Consider the following 19,721-nt stretch of genomic DNA (forward strand, 5'->3'; position numbering starts at 1 on the left):
GCGGCTTGAAAATGTCCGAGGATGAAGTGTTGGTTCCTGCCCCAAAACACCTGTGACTTCCATGTACAGGAGAGACAAAAAGGCAAAGGAGCCAAGTGACAGGAGCGGATTAGGGCCATATGGAGAGCATGTGGTGGCAGAGCCAGGAGCAAAGGCCTGATCTCTGGTACTCAAGTCAAGTCAACAGAAGTCAACAAACTGTTCTATAGACACTGATTTTATGTAGCTTCCAATTTCTCCAGAAGCAACACAGCTATGCAGCCCTTCACTGTAGGCAGGCCTCTCTCTGGGGTGGTGTCTATCATCGGGGCCTGCAGTCATGCAACAGTTAAGAAGACCATCTCATAGCTTTGATGCCAAGATCTCTCAGGTGCATTAGACATGGTTCTGCATTCATCTTCCTACCTGGTTGTGCTGGATGGAGTGGCTTATAGCTGTTAGCGGTGATGGTGGAGCAATGCCCCAGGGGAGGAAAGATAAAAGATGCTGCTGCTTGATGATAATGCCTTTCAGCAACGAACTGCAAGTGGTTTGAGGTGAGCATGTGAATGAATGATTTAAAATAAGGAGACACGCAGAATTGGTCTTGTTCTCAATATGTTTGTGCTGTAATCGCACTGTGCTGATGACACTCAGCTTAAGCTAATGCGTTAGCTGCATTCGGAGCCCGCTCATGGCAGCTTAGAGCTAATGCACATCCCGTCCTACAGTCTCACTTACTAATGAGACCATTTGTTTCTCAGCTGGAGAAGGTGAAAGCATACGCAGTGATTTAAGACTAGCACAATATTGTAGGGACAGCTTAACTTTGTCTAAACCTAGTTTAGCTTAAATCAAATGGGTAGTTGTTTGAATTCACACACACAATGCTCGTGTTGTTTTCATTAACTGTGTTTGGAAATCACTCTGGCTAAATCAGGGCATCCCCTGGTGTGATATAATGAGGTCTCTCCTCAGATGAGTTACACAGATATAAAGACACTATACAGGAATGGTCAATGCAGCATAAAACTGTCTGTAAACAAGCCTTAAGGCACAGCAGATTAAGATGGCCTGCTCAGGGATTTGCACTGGTTTAATTAATTTGGTTTGTTAATTGAATTCCATTAAATTACAGAAAGTTTTGATTTTAGACAAAGCCTCAGGCCCCGATCTTCCATTCGGACCTATCAGTAGTGCTGGTTGAACTGCTTTTGGTGAACGCTTCATTTGCAACACTACAGTGTTGGTCATCGACAGACTATTAGTGAGTATGACCCAATTTGCCAAATGCTTTCCCTGAAAAGCAGTTTCGGGGGCTGATGATGAGGTGGTCTCCTATTTATGATCTCTGAGCTCATTAGCTATGGCACAACTCAGGGTGTGTAAGACCCTAGTTCACTTTGAATCCTCTGCCTAAGGGGATGTGAACTAATAGCTCCTTGGCTGAGCAAAAAGGTTTTCTTCCTCCTCCACCTCAAGAGCCGTGTGCCCTGTGCTCACCACAGTAATGCCATTTCTTGTAGGGTTGGTTCATGCAACAGCTTGGAGTATCCTGGTTGTGGCTGCTCTGAGACCAAGGAAGATTAGAGGGGAAGAGTGGGAAAGCAAGAGGAACATATTGGCTGAAGTCAGGAAACACAGCTTTGCCAGTGCCCCTTCTGGAGATCGTGCTAGTTAGGTGGCTGTGCCTTGTCTGAGCAAAAGCTGTGGACTGTGCTGGTTCCTCCTTAGACACGGGGTGACACTGTAACGTGGACTGGAAAAGCCATAAAAGGGGGTTTTCTCTAGAAACTAATGTGAAGATCTGGTATGGAGAGAAAACCTCATGTTCTAACTCATTGGGTCAGTGTGTTTCCACCGCTGTTTGCTTGTGCCATGTTAAAAAACAAACTAAGAAACAAACAAACAAAACCCTAGGAGTTTTGGGCCACAGAGTAAGTCACTGTAACTGGGATGGGTGTGTGGTATAGAGCACAGCAGTTATTTCTGTGAATTGCATACTTATAAAAATGGAAGAAAAGACCTTTACACCATGTAAAAGCATATGAATTTAATGCAACTTGATTAAGCTTTGTGTGAATGGTACATATTTTCTTAGAGTGCCAAATACGATCAAAAAGAAATAACCTGATGAGTAAACTGCAGCATTTCCAAGGAAATGCTGCTGTGCGCTAGCTCCCTAATTCCTGCTCTGGTAGGTTTTGCAGGCAGGGATGATGGCGTGTCTTCTGAGGGTCTAGAAATACAGCTGAACAACCATTTCTTTTGGGCTTTTTTCTTGGTTTATTTCATCCCTCCCTCCCCACTCTGAACATTTTTGTTCCAAAATGTTGCCTGAGGCATGTTACCTGTGCCTCATGACAGTAGCAATTTGGGTGACTAACCCTTCCATTTTCCTTCTCAGGTGGTGCTCCCTGGCTAAGTGATGCCTTCCCAGGGCAGCACATCTTCTGGGACGCCTCGCGGCAGTGGCACGGCCACTTGCCATCGAGAAAGAGATGCGTTACATCCCAGGAAACACAGCCCCTCCGAACAGCCTGGCTCAGGGAGAAGGCAGCAGAGGGCCTTCATCTGGGGCAAGGCTGTGTTACATCTTGGTGTGTCTGTTTGGTGCAAAGTGGGGCATACCTGGTGTGGAGCGGTTAATAACCATGGTTCACGTTCTTGCAGCTCTGAGGTGCTGCCAGGACGAGGTGAGATCCTTTCCCTGCCCTGGAGCCAGACCCTGAATGAGGAGGGAGAGCCCTTCATTTTGCAGGTTGAAGGAGAGATGGGATCAGGTGCCAGGAGGTGTGTAGCAGACAGACAGGTTGGCTATCTGCTCACTCTGTTGGTGCTGGCTGCCTTCCCCTGTGACAAGGTCTGGGCTGCACGCAGGGCTGAGCTCCGCACCCTCCAAGGGATTTGTGCTTTGCCGGCTTAGGCATGGGATACGCTTGCAGCCACAGTATGCAGGCGCAGCTGGGTGAGAAAATACAGAACTTCCTTGGAAATTTTGCAGTTTACTCATCGGGTTACTCCTTTTTGCTTGCATTTGGCACTCTGTAAGAAAGCACAAACCCAGCTGCACCCATGTGCTGTTGCACAGGGCCAGCACTGCTGCTGGGGGCACCCCGGGACCCCTGGGCCTGCTGGGGTGGGAGCAGGGACATTTCTGCAGCTGGACAGGTCTCACGGGTGGGTGCTCGGGTGGCATCTCTGGGGACCTCCGGCCAGAGGGGCGGCAAGGCGGCTCTCCTGCGGCCCCGGGCCTTGCTCCCGCTGCTCAGCGGCGGGTCTGCTGGGCGCACGCAGGGCGTCTCGCAGAAAAAGCAGATTTGGCGTCTAACAGGGTTTTTTTCTTCAGCTTTTAGGACGGCACCGTCTAGCGGGCTGTGTGAGTATTACTGACTGCCGGAGGAGCTCCGGCCCCACCGCATCCTTTCTCACAGCCGGTGGTGGAGGGCCGGCCCCCGGGATGCTGCGGTCCGGCCGCCGGGATGCTGCGGTCCGGCCCCCCGGAAATACTGCGGTTCGGCCCCCCGGGGATGCTGCGGTCCGGCCCCCGGGGGATGCTGCGGTCCGGCCCCCCGGGAATACTGCGGTTCGGCCCCCCGGGGATGCTGCGGTCCGGCCCCCGGGAATACTGCGGTCCGGCCCCCGGGGATGCTGCGGTCCGGCCCCCCGGGGATGCTGCGGTCCGTCCCCCGGGGATGCTGCGGTCCGGCCCCCCGGGGATGCTGAGGTCCGGCCCCCCGGGGATGCTGAGGTCCGGTCCGGGGGCTTCGTGGCCTCAAACCCAGGTAACGGCCTCAGCACAAGCACTGTTCCCCAGCCTGCTGCAGGGCTCACTGCTTCCTGTATCCCATATCCTCAGGGAAAGGTTGGGGATTTTAATCCATCACTCAGACTGGCATGGGGCAATATTAATAATTCTCCCCAGTCATGCTTTTTTTGGTTTTTTTTTTTTTTTTTTTTTTTTTTTTCTGTCCTGGTGGCTTCCTAGTTCTACTGCCTACTCACCCCAGCCTCAGACAGTATTTTGCTCAGGTTTTTAAGCTCTCCCTAGTCCCCAGAAAGCATGGAGAGAGAAAAGGAGAGGGAGATGGAGAGAAGCTGAAATGGTTGAGATGTGCCACTGCAGATGCTGCAGATAGAAGGGCAGGAGAATGGTAAAGTCCAGAGGCCCGTGCAGTGCCCCTGTGCCTGCAGAGGCATTAGGTGAGATGGGGAGTGGTAGTTTCAGGGTCAGAGGACAGAAAAGACAAGAATTACTCACTGAAAAAAGTAAACTCTGAAAGCCCTGAGCCACCTAATGTTATTTTGAAGTTGTCTCTGCTTTGAGTGGACACTGGATTACATGACCAGCAGAGGTCTGTTGCAGTCTAAATTATTCTGTGATTCTACAATTTTGCTCTATGTCTGCATTTTAAAACAACAAAATTCTTCTTTGGTGATGTATGGTCTTTTGGGAATCGTATTACTGGCATTAGCCTGGTAAAACCAACCAGTTACTTGTCTAGAGTACTGACACATCCGTCTGCAGCATGGGTACATTTCAAATGTTACTGGGGTCATCTTCCTACCTTGGAATTACAGGATGTTTTCTGACAGCTTTGGAAAAGAAAAGAAAGACTACACTCCAGGGTCCGGCTGTCAAATTAGGGCTTTGTACATTGACTGCATTCTCGAAACTATATTTTAAGAAGTAGAGAAACCTATTTGCTGATCACAAAACTGACCCCATGCAGGGCAGGAATAAAACATTTTAGATTTGAGGGAGAAGGACACAATGGATATTCCCTGGCTCTGCAGAGTTCGTAGCAGCAGTGCTATTCTGTACAAGCAGGAAGATCTACAGATTTCCAGAAAGACAGCAAATGCATGTTCCACAAACACTTAATGTGAGTAATAGTTCAATTTCCAAAGGAAAACTGAAGGTCAGTTAGCGCCTTCTGTTAGCACAAGCAGCACGTAGAGGAAAGTCTTAGTTAACTTTTGAAATCAGTTGGACTTGAGAGCACAAATTGGGAGTGACATTGTTTGTCTCCCCTCCCTGCTGGAGAAGTGATCCTGCTGGTTATTTTGTCCCCTGGCAGGGTTCAGGGTTATACCTGGTTTCTTGAAGTGCAGTGACCAAACAGCTATCAGTGCAAGCAGATGAGATTGAACAGCAATAGACCTGGACCATGTTGCACAGGTCAGGATGCCCTGCTCAGTCCCGCTGTCCTCCTCCGTGCCCGCAGCGGGTGTGGGTTTTACTGCTTCCCCTCCATTTCACAGGCATGATTTGGAATAGCTGCATATGCTTAGGTTTATAGACACATCAGGAAAAGGCATTGTTGTGCTTATTCTGCATAACTGAGATATGTGGGGCGGAGAGAGGGAAAAGAAAACCCTAGAGGAAGATCATGTCTGTAGCTGTCTGCAGCACTTCACAGCCGTGGCACTCCCTACTCACTAAAAGCACATTTGACCTTCAGGAGTTTCCGCATTGTAAATGCTTAGGAAGAAAAAGACGAGCTTTGCAGAGGTTCATGCAATCTGGGGCACAGCAGGTGCCCAGACGTGAGACCACAGTAAGTATCAAGGCAGAACCACACCGGACCCCTCAGACCCGCTGGCTCTGTCCTGTCTCCAGCAGTCAGCTTTTCCTTGGGGTGACATGTCCCCCCCCAGCATCCCTCTGCGTGCCCCCCAGGGCAGAGCAGCCCCCTGAGAAGGGGGTCAGGGAAGGGGCTGGCGTGAGATGGGACCTGGTTCCCAGCGCCGGGGCGGCGCTGGACCCGTTGCTGCACAAGCCACGGTCCTGCATCCTCTGTGTGCTGCTGAACTGAAAGCTTGAGAAGAAACAAAATTACTAAATAAAAAAAAAAAAAAGAAATCCCCTCAGAAGCAATATAAAGAAAAGGATTTGCACTCCCCCGTGCCTTCCAATATAACCATGAAGCGGAGCAATTTTAAGTATTTATACTCTTATTCTCCAGGCACCTGCTGAATATTTATTACTGTAACGTCTCTTGCGCCTTTCTGTCTGTTCATAAACAGCTCAATACCAGTGATTTGAGCATTCATCGCTTTAAACTGAAGCCAATAGTTACTGAAAGAAAGTGCTTATTCCACGCAAGTTCCCCACATCTTCCGCAGAAAAGGTGATTAAGGGACAACTGTAACTCAGGGACTCTAGAATATGATAATGATGCCCTGCCTTTGGGAATGAGCCACAATTAATTACCTGCCTTGGAGTGATTTGATTGTTGCTAGTGGGTTTCAGACAAGCCAGCTCCCAGGTGCAGATCTCCTTTTCCTTGTAAGAGGAGAAGCATCTGTGTAGTCAACCACAGGCTTTCACAGCTGGGGGTCCTGGAGCTCTGCCAGGCTGTAAGACGTCAGCAAGTGCTCTGCAAGTTAGGAACAAGGACTTCACATGTTTGCATGTAGGCAAGGAAAGAAACCAAATGAGTGGATATGAAAAATAGTAAATAAACATTCAAAGCTGAAGCTTTTCTTTTTTTTTTCCATTTTTCATTGGAAGTGAGAACTGCACAAAAAGGTAATTTTTTTTTTTTCCCCAAAAGTGGCAGTTGGCCTTGATGGAAAAATAACTATGCTCACTCCTTTGTTTAGGCTTCACAGGTTTGTGAACAGGCATCATTAAGTCCTTCTCGGTCAGATCTGTGGGATGGGGGATGCCAATGAAGACACTCAGACCATGGAGTGTGTACTTAGAACTGAAACTGAGCTGGATACCTGCCCTAAGTTCCCACTGCTTCCCGGGGAGACAGCACTGGAATCCTGGAGCCGAGCTGGCCATGGGAGCACCTCCTGCTCTGGTTCCTGCTGGCACAGCTCCTGCAGGATGCTTGTCCTCATCACTTCTTCAGAACTGTGACCTGCCTTAGAGCAGGGTCTGTAATCAGACAAATTCTTCTCCATCCATCCTGGCAGAATTTCTGTCTTCTCAGAATGCATTTGGTTTTTCTTTCGGGGTCATTTTTCTGGGTTTGCTTTTGTTTTATTTTCACATGGGATGGTGGGGGGACTGGTGTAAGAGACACAGCCAGTGGATCCACACCGAGACTATGAATCACTGTTTCTTGGTTTAATTTCCTCAAGAAGTGAGGTTTATGGGATCATGCCATTGCTCTTTCCCTCTGTTCTTCTACCCCTAGTAACTTTTGGATCCAGTTTGAACCAAGCTGGACAGGAGGGTAGGTGTATCAAATAATACAAAATGTTAGCATGTGTTGAGTGAAAATAGCTGGAGAATCTTGGTTTCTTATGGAGGGAGAAAACAAGGAGGTCCTGCCTTATTAGACACCAGAGAACATAGCCCAGTGGCTGGGATTGAGACGGAAATGCTGGGTACTGGAACACAGTGGTTCTGCTGCTCACACAGACATTGAGTCAGTTCAGCAGTGGGGAGACACATCCCAAACCACCTCCAGTCACTTGCCAGCAGGGCACTGGTCTGAGCACTGAGTCCTGCTCTCTGCTGCGGTTCGTGGATGAGTGCTTCGGGCAGTAGGGATTTAGAGGAAGGTCTGGTCCCACTGCCTGAACAGAGGTGGTCAATGCCTGGGCCAGCAATGCCTTCAGCACCTTGTGGGAGAGACCGCTAGACCTTCAGGAGGTGGCTGGATGGTGCAGTCCTGGCCAGCCCCCAGTTGCAGATGTGGTCCGTGGTGGTGACATGGCGCACGGGTTGGCTGTACCTGTTTTCTTAGAAAGGGAGGCAAGTGGTTGGAGAGTGTCTTTCTGTGCTCCAGAGGGGATTGTCCAGTGGGATGCAGTGTGTGCTGTTGCAGAAAGAGAAATAGCACACCAAGGTCTTAATACTATCACCGTGTTGAGAAAAATGGGATCGGGTTTAAATATGATGTTTATCTTCTTTTTCATCAAGCTGGGTGCAGTGCTGAGCCAGATGGGTGCAGTCTGTATTGACAAGGGCACTTGCTTTCTAAGAAGGAGTTTTGTTCATCTATCCATCTGCTTTGTATCCATGCAACAGTGAAATGGAGCAGCTTTTGCATATTTATACCCTTGTTCAGCCTGCAGCACTATGAGAACCAAATGACACAATCACAGGGAAGTTTGCCCACTTAGAAACACTCCAGCAACCGTAGCAGAATAAATGTGAAACGAATGTTATCATTTAATTATTTTTAATCAATAGTAGAGCTTGGCAAATTCTGCAAAGAAGTATTCATCAGTGTTAGCTCAAACAAAAACTGTGCTTTTGCTTTGGTATTCACTCTCCTTTTTAATAGTGTTCTGAGAATGTGCATACAAATGATTTGTGCTCAGCTGAATGCAAGTGTGGTGCAGAGAGGCCATTTTTCAGAAGGGAGGGTGGCCTTGTGATTAAAGTGCCATGTCTCAGGACCTCAGGGACAGGTACTTAGTGCTGTTGCAAATTTTCTTTGTGACCTTGAGCAAGACATTTAGGGGAAGTGTTTTAGAGCACATACTGGACCAGGCATGTGGCCATCAGGTAGAATTTGGGTGCTGGATCCTACCTTATGCCCTTTAAAATTTTGCCCTGCATCTATCTAAATAGCTTCAATTCCCCTTGTGCAAAATTTGGATAATCATGTTTTCTTCTTGTCATCTGTAATTTGTCTTGTCTACTTACACCATAGACTGTTGCAGGCAGGAGCTGTCTCTACCTGTGCACTTCTAGGGCTCACAGAGGAACTCTGAGACCTCTAGAGCTACTGCTGCAAAAATCAATTTGCGCAGAGTGAAAAACCTTACCAAAGTTCCTGAAATGGCCATCTTCAAACTGCTTTGATTTCCTTCTAGCTGTGTGTCATTCTGGGCACGGAGTAGAGAGCACGAGAGTGTGCCCTGCCAGGTCCATGTTGGCTCCTCCTGGGCTGCGACATCTCAGGCACCATCTCCAGGGTATGAATCCACCATGGCTAGAAGGTCTGAAATCCTGGAGGCCAAGAAAGATCAAAGCACCTGGAACAGTGGTTTTTTATCCCACTTAGATACAAGAAGAGGCTCACACACCGTATTGAAGAGGAAAGTACAAGACCAGGCTTAAGACAGGACAGCCTTTGGCAGGGTGAGAGTGACTGTGAACAGCTCACCAACAGCGCAGAGATGGCCAGCGATTGTCTTGGGGCTTTTGAACAGTTCCCATTAAGTGACAGATTAAAATTACTCCTGTGGATGGTTCCCAGACACAGGAAAGGGCTGTTGTAACCTGCTAAAATGTTGGTTACTGGCCACTATTGTGTGAATGAACACCACGGCTAACTGGATAGTATCTTTTCTTCATGCTGCAGTGGGATACATATAACACACCTTGGTATATGCCCAAGATATATGCCCCTATATGTTCAAAAGAGGTTATGTTGGACAGAGACAAAGTGAACATGGTGTGTAGAGGCAGAAACAGAACGTTTTTTGGAAACTTCTGTATTCTCAAAAAAAAAATCCAGAATTATCTCCCAATTCAAATAAAATCTGTAACCTCTTCTTTTCTTTGCAGATTCAAAGGCCAGTGCAAGTCAAGGCTGAATTGAGGTGTAAGGGTTTCCCCCAGCAACACACTCTCAAGACCAGATCTACTGTGCCATGAAGGACAGGGGACCTGGGCTTCAATGAGAGTGACCTCAGCCCAGCTGCCACTTCTGTGGCTGCTGTTACTATCCCTCTGGCTCAACCCTGTTCGAGCAGCATTTGGCACAGGCGAAGAGAGCCTGAGAGCAGGACATATGCAGCTCCTTACCTTACCCCCCATGTGGGGGCTTTCCCCCTAGCCTTTGAGCTGGTAGTGATGCCATCTCAACCACCCTACCTCTGCCTGCAGTGTCACCTTTGTGTCCTTGCCAGGCTCTGCTCTGAGGATGTCTCACGGCTTCTTCTGATAACTGTGCAACGGCCATGGCAGCCTGAACTGTGGCTGTGCAACCACAAGGGCTGTATCAGAGCTGAGCTTTGGGGCCTCGGGTGCAGGCGGTTGGTCCTGGCCAGGGATGAGGAGGTGACAGACAGGGTTGTGGACAGAGGTTGCAGCTCCCATCATCGATGGCCTGATAGCATTTGATCATGGATGCCATCCCCATGCATGGTATTAGGGCTTGGTACCAGGCTGAGCCTTTGCTTGCACTACTGCCTAATGGGCTGCAGCCACCAGCTGGGATAAGGGTCTTTGCAGGTCTGCAGGAGCCAGCCTTGCCCCGCTCCCTCATCCGTGCAGGGCATGATGCTGCTCTGCTCCCAGGCCTGGAGCTGCGCTGTTACGTTGTGCTCTCCGCAGCCAGCCAGCGGTATGAGTGGCTGCTGTGATGCTGGAGGAACTGTGACATGGTGGATGATGGTGCTGAAAGTAGCGTTAGCTGTTTGGGGGGGTATTTACAAAACGTGACAGTGTTTCTTTACCTGACAGTGTAACCTTAGTGCTGGCAATGTGAAGACATCAGCTGTGAAACTTTCTCTCCAGCTTGAACACATGCAAATCAAAGTATGCATATCGCAAAGCATTATACTGCATAACAATTTCAGACATATAAAAGTGGGTTTCACTGGTGTTTAATACTTGCTCTTCAGTGACAGCAATGGTCACATTTGTGTGTTTTCTAGTAGATATATAAAATATATTTGTCTCACCTTGTTATAATCTACGCAAAAGTCAGTAATCTATATGAACTCCAGTAGCTTGTAATGACAGGGGATGGCATCAGAACTGATCATTCACAGAGTGAGTTATCCTATTGCAAGTTAATTCATGCAGCAAAGCAAATATCTTATTCTAATTTATTAGCTAATATTCCAGCCAACAAGGCACTATTTCTCTGTGATCTTTCAATTGCTTTTGTTCTTTATTTGCTTGATATCCATCAGTTCCATCCTTTTCCACTAGTAAACAAATTTTCTTTATATTTGGCATAAATAAGCAAGCAGTAACACCAGGATGACATTCTAGTGCAGCAGAACGACAGCTACTGAAATCCTCATGTTTTCTAGGCATAGTTAGTCTTACTTCAGAGATCTTTTAACATTGCTCCTTAATGCTTTGTTGCATCTTGGACAGAAAAAGAAATTTTTAATGGCTAGGGTGTTCAATACTATTAAAAATTGGTGGCTTACCTTTCTTTCTTTCCCTCTAAAAGAGGTGTTGATTTAAAACTGGTTAAGGATTAAGTTTATCAGTTACCAATTAAGTTTTTCAGTTAACCATTTGCATTTGAACCATTATGTAAATTGCCTTGCATAAGCCCTGGTTACTATACAGGTATAAATTTCCTCTAATAGCTATCTGTACAAGCTGAGATTGTTACTTCTGTCCCAATTAAATCACAGTATTTTATTATTTATTACTCACCTGTTCTAGATTCTTTCCATACTTACACACTTGCTTGACAGGACTTACAGGAGTCAAGAGCAACATCAGTAAGTTGGGCTGCTTCCCTTTGAGTTCTCATCCTGTGGTGGACCACCCTGTAACACAACCCAACAAAACCCAGCAAGAGGCTTATTATATTTTTGAGTGCATTTTCCCAAAGCTTGAACTAAAATTGATGAAATCTCATCTTTCAAGATGGGTTTGCTCTCTGCTTTGGTATTTCTGTGTGCTATACTGTAGGGCTGACAATTTCCACGGTTACAACTGGATCTTGTCCTTTCCTGGAAAGCCCCTGTGGGGCTTCACTGAACCGCTGGCACACAGCCTGCCCTCCAGCATTGTACTCTTTGTAGTTTTGGGGCTTTCCAAGTCCCCTTCCTTTTTTTCTTTTTCCTTTTTTTTTTTAAGTTGCAGCCTAGCTGCAGTCTTTTGATTTTTTTTTCTTTTTACAATTTGTTTTATTTGAATATATAGCTATCCAATACTTAATATGTTTAGCTGATTCATCTGGTACTTCATTAACAATGCATTATGACTGAGGTGTCTTATTTCTTGGCCAGTCATTGCCATGTGAGAAGAGGATCCATGTATGACAGGGACGGAACATAAACCATTACAGTGAATGGAAGTTTTTCATCCCAGTCTTTTCCTGTGCTGCTGGACGTCTTTCCCAAGGCTTCCTTTAATGTTCAGTTCGCTCTGCCTACTGAGTGGGAGCTTTGGGAATGTCCCTTTATGTAAAATCATTGCTTGACTCCTGAAATATCATTCCATTTTGGAGTAGCAGCTCTCTCTCTCTGTCTCTGTGTACTCCGCAGCTCTTAGGGCTGCAGCCTTTGCTAGTGCATCCACTTTGTTACCTCTGTCCCCTCTGTCCCCTCTTTTCGTCTGATTTTTGGTGGGCCTTCACATGCATTACTTGTTTATCACCATATCTTTTCCTCAGGGTCTGGGCCACTTGTTCCCAGAGGACAACATGTAGTATTAGCTTGCCATCTCTGAACATGTCCCTTTGTTTTCCCATGTTGGCAGCCAGACAGCAATAGCTTGGCAAATCTATGGAAATAGCAAATAGTTTCTCCCAGTCCTCATTTTATAGTATTTCTTTAGCAGGCCAAGTTTCAGCTGCTCGAGCTGAATGGAGGCATACTCTCACTTTTGTGTATGTTTTTGTGCATGTTTTTGTGCTTATCCAAATAGCTGAAAATCCTCTTTCAGGTTCCCCATATTTACAGTAACTGGATCCATCAGTAAACAGTATTAGCCATTTTTCTTCCCTCCTTTTGTTTAAGTCCGAGTCTGGATTTAAATGTGAAATTTTCTTCCTGATATTTTCATATTCGGATCCTCATATTTGGTAGAGGTGCAAAAACCTTTCCTCTTCCCAGTGTTTTCCCCTGACTTGTTAAGGCTGGCTTCCGCAGCATTAGCTGTGGTTTGCTATCTACCATTTCAAGCTTTCCCAGCACTGTGTGTTGGCCCCATGGCCACCATCTCTTCTCCTTGAGGCACATGGTCAGTGTCCGGCTTTTGCCTGCTAACGTTGGAATAAAACTTCTGGAAAGTTAAATATTCTTTGCAAGGCCCATAATCCTGATATGACTGGTCGTGTGTGTGTGTGTTTCAATGAGATTTACCTGTTGCTTATCAGCAACCTGTCCTCTTTTGAGCTAAAATTATGCCCCGCTCTTTAAGTTCCCAATGTTGAGTTGAGTCTTTGGTCACCTAAACTGAAACCCAGTTTCCTGCAGCACTATCTCTTTATTTGCTCTCATGGCCACACAAGAGGGTCCATGGATCAAAATACCATCTACAGAAGGTGTAACTAAAGCTTGGCTGTTTTCCAATAACTCCTCCACATTTCCATAACACACACGGGGCAAGCTGCCGAAGCATTAGGATCCCTAAAGCACCGGCTGCCCCATCTGAGTATGAAACAATCCTAAAATCTCTGTTTCTACTTCATGTCCAGTATAGGTCATGGCTGCTTTGCTTGGTGGCTCTCTGGGGTCCCCAAGGGGCTCTTGCATTGAGCCAACTGAGGCTCCTGCACCTGTTAGCTTTTAGAGACTATGTGTATTCACTTTGTTGTGATCAGCGCTCTAGTTGCTGGTTGCTGTAAAGTATGGATGGGTCTGGGCAGAAGCAGCTGGAGGTTTTGAGAAGGTGGGAATCCCTACTGTGCAGAATCAGGTCTGTCTGCGTCAAGCTTTACTGCTTGTTGCTTTTCCAGCTCTTGTGGTTTAGTTAATTTGGGTTGTTGTTCTTAAAAGGCACTAAAGGGTGCCCCTCTCCCAGCATTTATGTTTTCTCCTTCAGTCCTCAGCTCCGTAACCTGCTGAAATTCCCTCTTCCATCTCTGTCTCCAGTACTCCAGCAAAATCACTGGCCTTTGCCTCAACTTTGTAATACTGCCTTTTCTCCGTTAACCTTGGTTTTTATGGAGCAAACAATTAGTGGCAAATGTTACTGCTCGGACTGTTTCACAGACCCTCTTCTTCTTTCTCTTTACATTTTCTATCTATCTGCACCCAGTAAAATTGTTCTTCCTGAATGACTTTCCTCTTAAGCTAGAGCTGAGTCAAATGCTGTTGATTTATGGGTTCAGTAATTGCCCTAGCAGCTGGTACCAATCCATCCATCACTGCAGGTTTAATTTTGAACCTCAGCGTTAGGTTGCTGTCTTGGTCCCTCCTGCATGAAATCTGATCTTTTATTCAGTACTTGCTTTCTTGATTAAAAAAAAAAAACAACCCTTTGGTCCTTCCTCAGCTTTCTCTTCTTCCAAACCGAGCAACAGCACCACGGTTAGGAAGAGCGCCAATGCCGCCGCAGTCCTCTGCAGCAGACCCTGATGTTCTCCCCCAGCTTCTTCCCTTGGTGCTGCAGGCACTGGGATGAGGTTGGACGGCGCTGTGGTGAGGTTGTGATCACTCATGGCTGTTCCTGGGGCTCCCCTGAGTTCCACCACCCCTTTATAGCAGTATCCATGCAGGGTCCTAGCAGCTATCATACAGCTCTGGCTTGTTCCAGGCTCTGACTCAGGTCTGGCTCAAACCCGCTCCTGCATCCCTGCATCAGCAGCTGTGCCCCAGCAGTGACCGGGGACATGAGGAGTGTCGGGGGTCCAGTGCTTTGCCAAGGAGCAGTCAGAGGGGAGGGGCAGGTGTTGACTGAGTAACCTGGTGACTCTGCATGAGCCAGCCCAGGATTAGACTAGCCAGCCCCCTCCCCAGCCCAGGAGCCAATATTTGCCCCACAGGAACCCCTCTTGGAGGCCTGCAGCCACAGCCTGCTGCTGCACGGCTCTTACAAAGACTTGGTTGTCCTCTGGCAAAACAAAGCATTCAGATCCATGACATTGAGTGTCTTTTGCCGTTGTCCTCACAGGTGCCCTTTGCCGACCTGGATCCTGATCTCAAGTTTCTGCTGTATTAGCTCTTGTAAGCAGTCCATCGCATCCTTCCTGGGCTTGCTCGGCCACTGGTGTGGATGGCAGTCTCTCTGCTGCAGAGTCACACATGTTTCTGCCTCAGTTCCTTCAGCAATTCAGTGTCTTTTTTTTTAAATCCATCTTTCCCTTTTCTAGACCTGCAAATTTGTCTGCAAGCCCTCCCTTTACCACTTTTAGTAGACTAGTCAATGTAGCTGCAACTTTCCACAAAGCCCATAGCCAGCAGCCTTAATAAGTCTTGACTTTAGTGCTCTTCTGGCAGACTGTAAATGCTTTCCCTGCCTCCCCTGGAGCACTTTTGCCCATGCAGTTCACCAGCTGCCATGGCTGGGCTCATACTGCATGACCCAGATCCTAAACTTTGCTGTGGATCGGAGAGTCTGTCTCTCCCCCTGCGAGCAGTCTTGTTTGTATCTGGGTTGTGGTGCTCAGTACAGGAGCCCCAGTGAGATCTGAACCTCCCCCTGGGGTCATTCTGGGCACCCTTCAGCACATGTAAGGAGGTGCTGCAAGCAGGACACATACAGCTCTGAAGGAAAAAAAAGGGTTTGCAAGCCTTTTAGGACTTAATATATTAACACAGTTATGGCAAATTCCAGGCAGAAGTCACTGACTCCTGGGAAATTCCTGAGCATTGCTACCCCTGCCTGCCTGGCACCGAGGTGCACTCGGTGATGGGGCAGGTGCAGGTCTGCACTCATCTCTGGAGGGCAGGAAGGTGTCAGGAGAGGTGGTTACTGCAAGCCAGCTTCTGGCAGAGAAAATCACAGATTGCTGTAGCCAAATGCATTTGAGAGAGGACAAGTTGCATTCTTCTGAATGCATATAGGTGAAGGATTGGCATTCTTTGCAGATAATTTTTACTTGATATGTTGCAAAGTGGTTTGTTGATACCCACTGAATTACTGGGTCTGCTTGGATTTCTTGCTGGAATCAACCACATTATCTTCTGAGTTTTAGGTATGACCGTAGATAAGGTTTGATGTTCTGTCACAGTATGGGAGTCCTGTGGAGTCTCCTACTATTGTTTTGGATAACACACACAGGATAGCTGGGGCTTAACGAGCTACCCAGCTGAGCACAGGGAGCTCACCACCCCCATATGGCACCCCAGTGCCTTCGCTGGCTGCACAGGCACCACCTCGGAGGGAGAAGGGTTGGTCACATCCTCAATGGTGCTGAGTTGCCCTATTTCACCTCCCTGTTTGCTTCTTTTTTATACCTTCCCACAATGTTTTTTTTTCCTGATGAATCCTTGAGCTGGTAGTGATGCTATCTCAACCACCCTATCTCTGCCTGTGGTGTCACCTTGTGTCCTTGCCTGGCTCTGCTCTACAGATGTCTCATGGCTCCTTCTGATGGCTCTGCAATGCCCGCAGCAGCCTAAGCCACAGCCACACAGCCACAAGGGTTGTATCAGAGCTGGGCTTTGGGGCCTTGGGTGTAGGCCATTGGCCCCAGGGGGATAAGGAGGTGACGACTGGGATTGCAGAGGTTTACATCCCCAGCTGCTGCTGGAGACAGTGCAAGAGCCGCAGGTCAGGGAACTCTGGTGATCCCCTGCTCAGCTCGTGAATAAATGGGTGCTGCTGGTAGGTACCATGTCTCCCAGACCACAACATCTCCTTCCTGATTCCAGCAACATCAGTTTTAGGATGGGTGCTGTGGTCCACCATGCAAGCTGTAAGACACCGAGCAGAGACCTACACTGATGAACACTAGGAATGTTAAGATTTTTCACTCCTGCATAGAACAAAAAGGTTTCTTCAGAGCAAGGGAACTGGCAGTAATTGGGGTGTATCAGTAGGATGTTTGAGCAGCAGTGATTATAGGAGTGCGGTAAATAGCAAGGCTGAGTTGCAGTGGTGCAGAGAGAACTGTAAGTTGTATGTTCTGTCTTCTGTGTATGCAGGCTGCCACATCACTTTTGTAGCCACAAATCAGGCCCATCTATATGATTTACTTTCTCCTCCTACCATCCGCCTTTATTAAGTTAAATCAATCATCCCACTACTCTGTGATTTATGGCTTTATGTTTTGCTGGGAATGTGTCACAAAGTGAAAAGCGGAAGTTTTGATGTATTAGTAAAACCAAACTTGTCTGCCTAGGGTGAGACTGGAAGAATTTAGTTTCCTCTTGGGTGAATTCTGACAGATGATATAAATTTCCTTCCTTCCCTCTTCTTCCTCCTTCTCCTCAACTCAAACCTGTCTGCAAAGAAAGGCTTTGAAATAGGTGGTGTCCAAGGCTCAGCCATTTCCCAACCTGTCAGCCTGTCCTGGCACACCTTGACCTGCAGCCTGCCATACCTGTGACACTTTAGGGCTCTGTGGAAGCTCTGCATGAAGCCATGGATGGATGGATGGATGAAGCCGAAGAACTCAGCCCCATCCCAGGTTGCCCTGATGGCCTCTAACAGCCAAGTGTGGCTGACATCGGCCATGGCCGACTGAAGGTTCAATGACTCCAAGGATGGAGATGCCATCAGCTAGCTGTCTGGCCAACGTTACGTGATATGGTCAGTCTTTGTCTTCACCCAGGTTCAACCAAGGAGAACCTGGCCAATGTGGGAGACCTTGTGTGGGGAGGGAATGGAAAAGGAGTTTCCCATTCAAGTGGAGGGGGAAATGGCTGGTCAAATACCAAGGCCACAGTCTGGGGAGCACTGCAGTCCAAACATGCTGGCTTACCCACCACCCCATGCACTCTCCACTCCAAACCTGGACATAGAGAGTTTTATTTGTGCTGGAGGAAAAAGCAGAGGGGCAGGTATGGCCACCATGGCACTGTTCCCTCTTTCAGAAATGGAGACATTGTCTCTCCCCATCACATCCTTTAACTGTGCTGAGCAGCTCCTATCATCTCTGCTCTCTCTGCTATACTGTGGGGTATGTGTGGCCACAGGTCCTTAGAAGCCCCGTGTGAAGGGTTTACGCCTCCCTAGACCTATTAAAAACCCTTTTTCCCTGAGGGAAGGTCCACTGTGTGTCTAAATTGCCTCTCCTTGTCTCCTGTTCTTCCCAAGGGTGGAAAGCAGCTGCTCCCCAAGTTCAACTCTTCTCCTTTCGATTGGAGGCTTGAGAGGTAGCAGACTGAGATGGTAATGTTGTTTATTAATTAAGCAAAACACACCTCTAAAAGGCTCGTAACACCTTAACTGCCTTATAAACACACCATTTTTTAGTAGCATAATTCACAGTTACATCACTGCAAGTAATACAGAGTGACAATTCTATTGCTTATACGAGTATTAGTACTGATACATAATTATATTACTATAAAGAAATCTTATAAATCAAGCACTTATTAAGCTGCAATTCTATTGCCTTTTTCCCTGCAGTTAGTATTAAGGTACAAAGTCTATCCTTCCTTATAAGTTTATGCATCTTTACTGCACTCTCCCACACCAGGTCTTGTGGACCAACCTGGTGGAGAGAACAGCATGTTCTTCAAGAGGGGTTCCCTCCAGCATCCCTGGTGGTGTTGGGTCCACAGCTCAGCTTTGGCATCTGCACTCCTTCCATCAGAAGCTTCTCGCCCTTCTTTGTTCTCCACCTGACCTTATACCTCATTGCCCATTTATTTCCTTTTCCTGAATTCGCATTTTTGCTTCCCTTGCATGTCTTTTTTGCCCTTCGGACTCCTCCCAAGTAAACAATCCTTAATTACTCATTGGTCTCAACTCTGTTACGTTCATACCCAAATTCAGTGTTTCTGATGCTGTTACTTGGGCATTTTAGGCCCAATAATACCAATATATGGTATTACTGATACAATTCTTTAGATGAAGGATGTCTTATATTGCAAGACTCCCTCCTGACTGTATGGTAGCATTTGATTTACATTTTATGCTTTTTGGGGCAGAATTACCTTGCTTTAGTCTTACTCGCCTACCTAAGTTTAATTAAGCAAAAGCAGTTTCTCATCTCAGGTGCAGAGCTTGCATACCACAGCAACAATATTTGTGCATTTTGTTCTCACATCCTATCTCTCATCCTATCACAAGGTGAGGTGACGAGACAGGTCCAAGGTAATGGAGGATGACTAGTGAGCAAACCAGGATTGTCAGGGCACAGGGCTGGACACCAATGCACCTACAACATAGCTCAGGCAGGGACAGAAGGCCCAGGGCTGAGCTTAAGTGGAGCTCCTGGACCAGCAGACAGTGTGTGCATGGGTGGAAATGCTGGGTGAGGTCAGTCAGGACAATTAAGGCACTCAGGGCACTGACAACTGGGTTGGAGAAGCTGCAGGTGAGTTCATTCCTGGGGAACTTAGCAAGAGCTAGGCTGGTCTTCCTGGATGTAAGTAAGGCTATGAAGTTTGCTGGTCCTCACAGCTGTCTTCCAGATGGAAACAATATCCTTCAGTAGCAGGTCTGGACTCAAAGTGCCTGTCAGGTTTGCAATGGAGGCATCATCTTGCCTGTCTTCCAGGAAGGATCTGAAAGTTTCCTTTAGCCTGTGGGTGAGACAGATCATAATTTTAAGTGTCTGGAGGACTGCTGGGTTTCCAAATGCCCTGACCTTTGGCCCGCAGTGCTGGCAGTCAATGACACTCCGCGCTGAGATGGCCTTGCAGCTGGAAGCCAGCCAGTATTCTCTGGGGTGTCTCTGGTGGTATCAGACAACAATGTGGGCAACTGTTGCTCAACATTGTCAACAGTACCCAAATAGAGGTTGTGGCCTCCTGAGGTCTCTCAGCTTCACTGCCTGCCCCATCTCAGGTATAACACAGCATGCTCTTCCTATCTGTACTCAACTTGATATATCCCCAGCTCCCTCCTTCATTGGGTCTGTCATGCTGTCACTGTGGCATTTTCTGAGACCTTTCTCATGCAAGAAACAGGGAAAGGGAGGTGATGTGGCCACATCCTCACATTGAGGCTTCTAATTGGTCCTGTATAGGGAGCACCTTTTTTGTTCCCTTACATGATCCCCCTTTTT

The 19,721-nt window shown here is 47.4% G+C and overlaps 1 protein-coding gene across 1 annotated transcript in view; it reads right to left on the minus strand.

Moving 5' to 3' along the window:
- Positions 1 to 17,902: 17,902 nt before the first annotated feature.
- Positions 17,903 to 19,721, minus strand: part of LOC104023110 (E3 ubiquitin-protein ligase rnf213-alpha-like) — a 61,036-nt gene continuing 59,217 nt past the window's right edge. Inside the window, exon 69 of the mRNA XM_087757956.1 lies at positions 17,903 to 19,236. Within this exon, the coding sequence (XP_087614082.1) occupies positions 19,050 to 19,236 (187 nt within the window). The 3' untranslated portion in view covers positions 17,903 to 19,049. The remainder of the gene's footprint in view (positions 19,237 to 19,721) is intronic.

Source organism: Nipponia nippon, unplaced genomic scaffold (genome assembly GCF_047370975.1).
Source record: "Nipponia nippon isolate SJK-2023a ecotype South Korea unplaced genomic scaffold, ASM4737097v1 scaffold_2, whole genome shotgun sequence".
Taxonomy (NCBI): Eukaryota; Metazoa; Chordata; class Aves; order Pelecaniformes; family Threskiornithidae; genus Nipponia; species Nipponia nippon.